At 35.4% G+C, this 10,696-nt stretch overlaps 1 protein-coding gene across 4 annotated transcripts in view; it reads right to left on the bottom strand.

The window, feature by feature from the left end:
* Positions 1–2,288: 2,288 nt before the first annotated feature.
* The window catches only part of RELCH (RAB11 binding and LisH domain, coiled-coil and HEAT repeat containing), a 139,659-nt gene continuing 131,251 nt past the window's right edge, over positions 2,289–10,696 (bottom strand). For all 4 annotated transcript variants that reach the window (XM_063076759.1, XM_063076761.1, XM_063076763.1 and 1 more), the window contains one exon: positions 2,289–3,939. In XM_063076759.1, the coding sequence (XP_062932829.1) occupies positions 3,819–3,939 (121 nt within the window). In that variant the 3' untranslated portion in view covers positions 2,289–3,818. The remainder of the gene's footprint in view (positions 3,940–10,696) is intronic.

Raw genomic sequence — 10,696 nt, 5'->3', positions numbered from 1 at the left:
ATATCTAAGGTTAAAAATGCCAGCAGCTCAAGAAGGGAAGTGTTTTGTTAAAACTATAAAAAGCAGATTACTATCAACAAATGACACTCTAAAAGTATCACTGAGAAGTGCCCGTAATACACAACACAAAATGCCAGTTTATAGATAACATAAATTTTACTGCATTAAAGTCCCTCAAGAAATCTATCCATGCAATGATCTCATTGAAATAAACATAATGGATTAGTCTTTAATGGAATAAAGGGAATTAGAATAGTAATAAAGTCCTTTGTGTAGATATACTTAGGACAGAGTTTTCCAGAATTATTGAAGAGTCCAGAGAAAAGCAAATGGTTTACATTTCTCACAATACTGAACTGAAGGAATTATCTATATACTATCAAAAAACATAATAAATTAGTTTTTTATATTGTGTTAAATTTATGTTGTTATGTACTTTATGATTGGTGCAGTCTTATAGAGAATAGGAATTTTTAAGCTTTTTCTCAAATATGCAAACAAAGTAAACCATAAAGAAGGCAATCAAAACAGTTTCCTGTAGTTGGTCCTGAAGAAAAAATATGAATAAGATGTGCCACTCTGAGAATGTGATTAGGGTGTTTTGACTCAACAGACGAAATACAGAACATCCTTATATAGTATAAAAATGGTCTAAAATCTATTTAATTTTGCCAGAATGCAGAAAATTACCATATATATATATATACACACATATATATATTTTTTAAGATGACCGGTAAGGGGATCTTAACCCTTGACTTGGTGTTGTCAGCACCACACTCTCCCGAATGAGCCACGGGCCGGCCCCCAGATATATTATTTTTGATAAGTAAAATATATCCTTAATCTATTATTTTTAAAATGTGCTAAAGTAAAACCGTAACAAAAGCAAGCATACTGTAAAGTTACATTATAACTTTCAAACACATGTTTATTCATATGAAAGGCTAAATTTATTTCATAGTTTGCTTATAAGAGAGTTAACGTCTAACATTAAAGTTGATATTTTGTTACCTTGCCAATCTGGAGAATTTTAGGCAACAGAATTGCTTTAAAGCTCTTTAAAGTACACATCTTTACACAAAGAATAGTTCAGAAACTGGTAACCAGCACAAAATGCTAGCTGTAGTTAGATATTGCAGTTCAAATATCAACAAGGTGGTATGTAGAGAAAGTTATGTCCTTAAAGTTGAAATAACGGTCCAAAATAAGTTATCTTGAAAAATGGGGTCATGAACACAATTCAATACATACTGATTTCAACTCCCCCAAACTTTATCACAGACTATATGAACAAATTGTTTTTCTGTAAGAAAAAGAAATTTAATAGCACCTTGAGACCCCCATTAAAATTATAGTGCGGAGTAGAGTAGCTGACATACTCTAAAAATAATCTATAATGAGGATGGCTTGACTTAATTATTCACACTTTTGTTCAGGTTGAAAATTTAATGTTTAGCAAAATAATCTTTCAAAAAGGGTGACTAATGCAAACAAATGAAGGCCAAGGACACTTATGTATAGAGATAGTAATTGCTACCATTCAAACATTGCTCTTGGAAGAACTGAGTTAAATTGGTAACTATGACCCTTCTAGGTTTCTCAAAAAAATTAATCACTCTATTGTTTTGGAAACACAGCCATAATTTCCAATTAGTTTTTTATTATTTTGCAAATTTAGCTGTTCATTAACTTGAATACTTAAACTTGTACCGTTAGTTTACTTCTGTTTAAAAAGAATAAGAAATGATTAGTGTTTGTTGTGTCTGTGAGGAGTCCATATTTTACTTAAAAAAACTCAGTGTGGAATCTTAATGATATTAAGATATTTAAGAGCATAATATGGGTAACTCACTTGAAATATATTGTGAATCTTGTCTGCTGTTGCTTTTTAAAAATACAATTGGCATTTAAATACATGGATTCACAAATTAATAAAAGTTATCATGATAAAAATACATTACATGCATACTTACTCTAGTTAAACATACTCTAGAACAAACATACTTACTCTAGTTAAAAGCAAATCCATTTTTCTTTGAATCATCTCTGAAATGTAGTTTTATAGCAACACAATCTATTTTTAGTAAAAGTAAACTAAAATTGGTAATTATATACATTTCCAAAATACTGAAGCATTTTTATGCTTTCTTATTTCTTTTACTTGGATATAGGATATAGTGTTTCAAAACAAAAATAAAACACATAGCCAAAAGCAAAACAAAAACAAGTATGCAAAAACATTTTATTTATAATAGATCAACATTTTTGACATGAAAGGTAGCCACTTTCACTTTCTCAGAAATGCCTAGAATCCAACAGTTTTCAGAAAGACTAGTCAACAATAATTTCACTATAGGTAAAAGAAATAATTTCAGAATAAACTTTTCAAATGGCTTTACCTATGGCAATTATTTAATAAGCTTGAATGTGTGGTAAGCTAGCTTTTCCAGGAAGTGAATGTAATCCAACTATGTTCCAAGTGTATTAAACTAGTTTATATGACAAATATGAGAATCACCTGTGTGCATCAACTGTGCTCAAATGAGAATTCTCTATCAAAATACTCATTTTTCAAAAAGGCCTCACATTAACCCCTCAAACCAATCACCCCCTTTCCACTCTCTTCTACTTCAAGTTGCATGACTGCATAGACTACTGTCAAATTCCTATGGAACTGTACACTGACTTAAGACTCTATGTAATATATATCAAGCACAAGAATAGTCACTGACTTTAAGGGATAAGGTGATAACTAACCAATAATAATTTAGCCAATGTCATTTTTAGTTTAGAGGGAAAAAAGCAGCCCCGAGTGTCCTTAACTTTTCAGTACTTCTCTGTGACACACAGAATGAAAAGACAGTCTCTCAAATTAAAATCATTAGAAAGTTCAAAAATCTTAAATAAAATGTTTTATATAGGTAAGTGTTAAATATGAGATTCAAACTGTATTTTCTTCAGTATTTCAATTTGGGGAAAATGTCACAATTACTAGCTCTTTTCAGTTACATTTATTTGTGAACATTTAAATCTATTACACACCAGTTTGTAAGATTCACCTTGGTTACCATTCCCCATGCTTATGTTCTGTCTTTCCTCAGAAGTCCAGTATATGCATGTATGGGCTGTGGAGGTTTAAAAAGCACTTAAAGAATTTCATGAGAGCTCTGAAATGTTGAAAGTTTCATCATTATCTATTTACTGTAGGATTTGTAATTCAAACTCATCACAGTATCCTAAAGAAATACTGTGTGAATGGAATGCACACAATTCCTACGGAACACACAAACTGAAGTCCAAAAGGCACAGAGTAATGCTGGTGGCTCTTTCTAGTCAGTTAAGAAACAATAAAAAGTCTGCATTATTCTTTCATAATTTAAATACTTAAGTAATCTCCACTTCTATTACTTTATAACAATTACTTCAAATTTACATTATTTTAAGTACCATTGTAATAGTTTAATGTATAATACAGATATTTGCTAATAGCCCATCCAAAAAAATTTAAAAAAAAAAGAAAAACCTTTTCACTATATATATATGTATATATATATATATAAAATTATTCTGAAATACAAGAACATAGAAGAGGGACTTGGTACAGACTATCAACTCAATTTTCTATCACCACAGCTGTAACTCCAAAATCAACAGACATACAGCAATAATCAAAAGCAGTGCAAGTATCTTTGGAAGATAAAATTATAATGCAAGAACATTAAACTGAGGAAGTAAAAAAGGCAAGTACTTCAAGTACAAGGAACAAGTCTGCTTGAGGTCCATCTCAGTGTTTACTGGGGGCTTCTTTCCTGCTTCTACTTCTTTCTCTGAAACACATTGGCCAACATGGCACCTGATGTAGTCAACTGGCCCATTTTGTTCAAAAACTTGGTCTTTGTATCTTCACTCACTAAGCTTGCAGCAATTGACATTGAGCTAGGAAAGAAATTTTAAAATTCATGTAAAGCAATTAAATAACAAAAATATCCATTTTTTCATTTCTTTAGTAACACATCATTAACAAATACATTCTGAATTGGAGTCACAAAAGAGAAACTAGACTTATGGAAGGGAGTTTTTATGAACTGTTCCGGGTTAGGAGCTTTCATGTTCATCATTTATATTAAAGGAAGCAGTATATGTAGTGGTCAGGAGCAAGTCTGGGATTGGACTGAATCTTGGTTCTGCTTACTGGCCGTGTGACCTTGGGTACTTATTTAATCTCCTCATCTGTAAAATGGAGATAATTCTAGTACCTACCTTCTAGGGCTATTAGGATTATACAAGTATAAAGTGCTTAGCAGAGTGCTAGGCACCTAACGGCATGCCATAAGTGCTAATAGATACTATCAGCATCACTTCACGTTCAGTTCTTATAGCAATCCTGCAAGACAGATATTACCTCCATTTTCACAAATGAGTAAATTAAATCACGGTGAGGTTTTGTACTGTGCTGATAATAACCCTATGATATATTTCTTTTTTGGGGGGAACATATTCTGAATTGCCAGTTGCATTAATTTCAATCAACACTTTCAAACCAACTTCTTCTAATGTTCATTTTCACCAACCTGCTGTATAGGGAGTAAACACAATCCAAATATCTACTAAAGATTACTGATTTATTACATGACTGAACAAAATAGGATACTGAACAAAACAGAATACTGATCAAGCACAATTCTTCAGTGACATGGCAACTGTCCTGCAATGGACACAGGAACTCAGTTTATTGCCTTGTGGCTTTGGCCAAGATGCTTTAGATCTCTCTAATTCAGTATCCTCATCTGTTAAACACAGCTTGCAATTTTTACTGTAAAATGTCCTGTGGATTAAATAAGATAATGTGTTTGAGGACACTTCAAGGACAATGTTTGGCAAGCTGCAGGTGCTCAACAGATGTTTGCTCAATCTATGGCACGAAGTCCTTGGGGCTGCCACTGAAACCATCTGGGTCTGTGTAGTCTTTGAGGGTGTACACTGTGAATTACTCAGTTAAAAACCCAACCGTGACTTCCACCTTGAAACTTTCTTCTTCCCATTGCTCTTCTGCCAGTACACCAATGATTTCTCTCTTCATGTCTTTGACTATTCCTCTCCTGCTCCTTTTTCTCTTCTGACAAAGTAATCTTCCATAAGATTCAGTATTTGGCTCTTGATTCTTCAACAACAAAACTTACTCTCAAAGTTTCAAATACCTCCTACATAAGGATGACTTCAAAATATTTACTGAATCACTTCCCTTTTCCTGAAGGTCAGTCCCATATTACTACTGTTTACTAGATAAAGCCAAAATCTCTAGCTTTTATTCACTCTAACTGTAGAAATAACTCCCCACTCACCAGTGGTTCTTCTATTTTTCTTTCTTCCTAACAGTGAATATAATGGCTCCCTTTCCTTCTATTTCAAACCAATAACCAAGTCCTGTGACCTTATTCTAAGAAACGTCTCCTCTACTGTTTCCTTTTACTCCATTGCCAATATGAGTACTTTACAAATGAATTATTCCAACAGTCTTGGATATGGTCTCCTTGCATTATCAGATTAACTTCTGAAATAGTCACTTCTTTATATTACACCCCAGCTCAAAAATCTTCAATGCTCACTTACTGCTACAAGATAAAATGTGCTTTGCATTCAAGAAATACAGCAATCGAATTCTTTTCTACCAACCACCATGGCCTAATTCTCAGACCCGCTTCAGTCAGGTGTACCTAGTCTATTGCTCAATCTTTGATATCTTTGATTGATAAGTTGATTCTCAACTTAGATATCTTTGTCTCTCTCTATATATCCATTGCCTACTCATTTTCCAAAGCCCAGTTCCTGTCCTGTCTTTTCTATGGGGCCTTTCCTCAACACTAGTTTTACAGTGCTGTTCTCTTTCTGCAGAAGACTCAGTCTAAGTCAAAAGATAAGTATGATTTTAATTTATATCTAGAAAAAGGGGATGTATGGTTCAGGCCATTCTTGAGATAATACATAATACTATCAGGTTTTAATGATATTCTAAGAGGGGAAAAACAATGATGATAAGAAGTCTGGAAACCATAACAGGTAAAACTGAAAGGAAAGTAAAATGCTTGGGCTGGAGAAGAGAATATTTAGGTGAATGAACAGATGCCTCACTATGTTATGTGTGAAAAGTTAGACAGGTAATGTATAACTGCAGAGCTGTATTTATCTGTATAGGTCTACTGATACACATAACTGTCACCTAGGGAATTATGAAAATGCAGGTGTGCAAGCCTAATCCTAGTGCTTCTGATTCTTTCCACCTGGGGTAGAGGGCCCAAGTACCTATTTTACAAGGCTTCCCAGTAAAGAATCATTGCATTTCTTTCCGAAGAGAGAATTTAAATTTTTATAAGTTTTACAAAGGGCTTGGTAACACTACCTCCCTGCAAAACGATAAAAACCTGTTTTAGAGAGTAGATTTTTTTTTTTTTTTTTTTTTTTTTGTCGTTTTTTCGTGACCGGCACTCAGCCAGTGAGTGCACCGGCCAGTCCTATATGGGATCCGAACCCGCGGCGGGAGCGTCACGGCGCTCCCAGCGCAGCACTCTACCAAGTGCGCCACGGGCTCGGCCCAAGAGAGTAGATATTTTATGAGGAGAGACTTTAACTCAGGATAAAAGAGAAATTAAAAAAATAAAATTTTTGTTAAAAATTAAATGGGCTGCCTTGTAAGGCAATTGTCTTCTCACTGCAAGTTTTCAAGGAAATCTCAGGTTTTTCTTGTGTAACTCACATCCAACCAGTTGTCATTTCATGTTCATTGGGAATCTGTAGTACATCTTACATCTGGCTTATCTTCTTTAAAACTATTTATGTACTTATCTGTCTCCCCACACTATCCCATCTTGCAAATTAAAGATCACTCCTCTTTGAAAGACACACTTGACTTCTGACACCTTCTGATTTGCCTGTTTATCAGTTCAGCTCCTCTTTCATCTGCATCTTAAATGTCGGTCTCTCATTCCATGCCTGACCTTGTTCTCCTCCCTGTCAGAGCCCCCTTTCCAAGTTATATCATCTACCCACCCTTCCTCCAACCACAAGCCTTTAATTACCACACATATGCTAATGGTTTTTAAATCTTAATAAACTGTCTATAGAGTTCCTCTACCTGTACTTTAAATTTTAAATATTCCCCTTCAGAAGAGTTCTTCCTATAGTCCATTTTGTTGTACTGTGCCACTGTCCATTTAAATGAGATTGTTTTCCCTCACTCCTAAACTGTTGCCAAGTTAAACTGAGTTCATATCTGAAATATATCCCTAATCCGTCTTCTCTTCATACTCACTGCCATTCACAGGCATTATAACATGATGGTTAAGATCACAGTCTCAAGAACCACAATATCTGGGTTCAAATTATGGTTCCTCTACTTAATAGACAGGTGGCCTTTGAGCAAGTTACCTCCCTCTGTGTTATCTGTAAAATGAAAACAATAATAGTGTCTACTTCGTAGTGTTATCATGAGAAAGATTAGTGAATATATGAAAAATGCTTAGAAAGGTACCTTGTTCATAAGTATTACTTATTATTACCTTCTCATCATCCATGCCCATGCCTGATTTCATCATTGGTTCTCATAACAGCTTCCCAATCTGTTCCTGCTTCTCTGTATTCACTAGAGTCCGGTGCTAAAAGCAGTGTTTCTCAAAGTGTGGCTCCTAGACCTGTAGCATCAGCATCATCTGGGAATTTGTTATCAATAAAATTCTCGGATTCCATTTCCAGATCTTCTGAATCCAAAACTCTGGGGATGGCACCTAGCAATTTCCAGGTGATTCTGATAGACCATAAAGCTTGAGAACCAAGGCTCCTAAGGGTCAGCAAACCACAGGTGGCAAGCCAAATCTAGCTTGCTGCCTGTTTTTGCAAATAAAGTTTTACCGGGAACAAAGTCATGCCCATTCATTTGCATATTGTCAATGGCTGCTTTCCTGCTATAGTAGTAGAGTCCAGCTGAGTAGTTGTGACAGAGACTGTATGGTCTGCCAAGCTTAAAATAATATTTTTTGCCTTTACAGAAAACGTTTGCCAACTCCTTGCCTATAAGATAAAGTTCAAACCTCTCAGTGTGGCATCCAAAGTTCTTTGTTATCTGGTTCTTGCCTACCTTTAGAGACTGATCTCTATCATTCTCCCACACACACCCTGTGCTCCAGCTTTACTAAGTACACCCAAACATACTCTTCTGTAACTTTTGTCATTTTGCACAATGTGGGTTTTTCTTCATATAATCTCTTTCTCCTCTTTTCCTTTTACCTCTCTGGCCAATTGTTCATACTTGAAGACTGTTGTAATCCTTTTTCCTTGGAAACATTTGTAGACATTGTTTTAGTGTTTGTCTATACTTTTAACTGCTTCATTTTTCCACTTTCACCTGTGAATACCCCAGTGGAAGGGACTATGCCTTGTTCAAGCTCATCTCTGGGAACAGCCCGTGGTAAATGTTCAGTGAACTCTAGTAACTGTTGAATATAAGAAGGGTATCAAAATACTTGCACATATATTTTCTGCCTATAGATTAGTGCTTTTCAAACTTTTCTAACAAAGATCTTCACTTAAGAGATACATTTTACATAATGACCCATTGCACATACTTCCACGGTTCATAAACACTTACTACTTACCTTACTTCTTGAGATATATTCTATTTTTTATTTGATTCTATTTCTTGGGAGAAAATGCTTACCACAACCAACTGAACTAATTTAATGATGTACTAACAGGTCATGATCTATAGTTTGAAAAATACTCCTCTAAATCATAGGCTCTTTAAGGATGAAATCCAGTATGCTTCATTCCCTACCAGCAATAAGGAGGGCACTTTACAGATATAAATATCTTTATCTGCACCACTCTCACTTTCCCTTCCAACTTAGAAGCAATTCCTTTTACTGTTCAAGGCTTTCCTCTTGTGCTTTTGATCTACAGACTTCAGAGGAGGGATAGGTCAAAGAAGGCTCCCCTGAAGAGGTGACATCTAAGCTTTGTCCTGAAGGATGGACAGATACTAGCTAGGCAGAGTATAAGAATATTCCTGGCAGACGGAATCCTATGTGTAAAGATCTAGGGAGAGCAGAAGCATAGCATGGCATGATGGAGGCACCCAAAGTCCTCCACTAAGTCTCTCCTCGTCATCCTTGGTAGCTCAGACCACTCTTATTTATATAACCGGTATAATTTCAACATGGATTTATTACATTATCTATAACGTGACTGTAATGCTGTTTTCATATATTGTCTAGACTTACTCCAATGTAAGTTTTTTGTTTTTGGGGGATCGGAACCCTTGGATTGGTGTCGCCCGCACTGCGCTCAGCCAGTGAGTGCACTGGCCATTCCTATATAGGATCCGAACCTGCGGCCTCAGTGCTACCAGCACCGCTGCGCTCCCAGTGCCGCACTCTCCCGAGTGAGCCATGGGGTCGGCCCCCAATGTAAGTTTTTGAAGGACAAAGCCATCTCAGTCTCAAGCACAGTGCCCAAAATGAAGAAATTCTTGCAGGTGAGAAATTGTATCAGATTACCTCTGATTCCTGTAGTGCATACTGCCTGTATCATTTATTTGGTACTTATAAGCCTTTATTCACATAAATGCCTTGACTTCCTACAGAACTGTGAGCATCGTGATGAAAGGACTCATGCCCATACTCTTCTGTTTCCCTCTTGTATCTGAGAGCAGAGCAGTTACTTGTACATTTACTGACTGAAAACATGGTTAATATTTTCACATATATGCTTTTGTTACAGAAATGAGTAAGTTAAAGATTAACAGATAAAATACTTATTTCAGGTATTTTTCCTACTTTATTTGGTGATTACAGAATACTCCTTTACTAAATAAATATAAAATATCTCCAAAAAATACTTTTATAATAATATAACTGAAAATAAAAAGAATTAAAAAAATCCATGTCATTAAGGCTTGCAAATATTAATGGTTTTTTTTTTTAATCACTAGGAACAATTCATACACGAAGTTATAACTGTCTCTCTCTCTTGCCCTTACTCTATAAAAGAAGGAACTTATTAGAAGTATGTTTATGGGGCCAAGCCCGTGGCGCACTCGGTAGAGTGCTGCGCTGGGAGCGCGGCGACGCTCCCGCCGCGGGTTCGGATCCTATATAGGAATGACCGGTGCACTCACTGGCTGAGTGCCGGTCACGAAAAAACGACAAAAAAAAAGAAAAGAAGTATGTTTATGAAATTGCGATACCAGATTACAAGGAAGGGTCATATCTAAAGGACTGAAGAGTCAACCTAAAAAAGGCTTGAATTGGCTAAATGCATCAATAAAGATAATAAACACAATGCACTGGATTACATCAAATATGTTTAAATACATGAGTTCATAATGGTATTTTAAAAAAAACCCACCGAACTAGTTGCTGTCAGAGTGAATCAACACATTATTTCGAAAACTGGTAAATAAAGAGAAATAACTGAACATTTACCTTGCCTTTACTATATAAACTATATCACTAGGTAACAGTAGTATACATGGCTTAAGTTTTTCTTTTCCAAAGAATTCTAAGTCATAAATGGCATAGGAATAATAGAATTAGAGTATAATGTTTTGTAACATCTAATGAAGTAATGGAGGTAGGCACTAATCATTGACAGCTTGTTAACATTGCCAAAAAAAGGAGAGAAAGAAGCAGACATTATTTGCTTT

This window comes from Cynocephalus volans, chromosome 13, assembly GCF_027409185.1.
Source record: "Cynocephalus volans isolate mCynVol1 chromosome 13, mCynVol1.pri, whole genome shotgun sequence".
Classification (NCBI taxonomy): Eukaryota; Metazoa; Chordata; class Mammalia; order Dermoptera; family Cynocephalidae; genus Cynocephalus; species Cynocephalus volans.
Note: the sequence above shows the minus strand (reverse complement) of the source record. Positions and strands in the feature narration are given on the sequence as shown.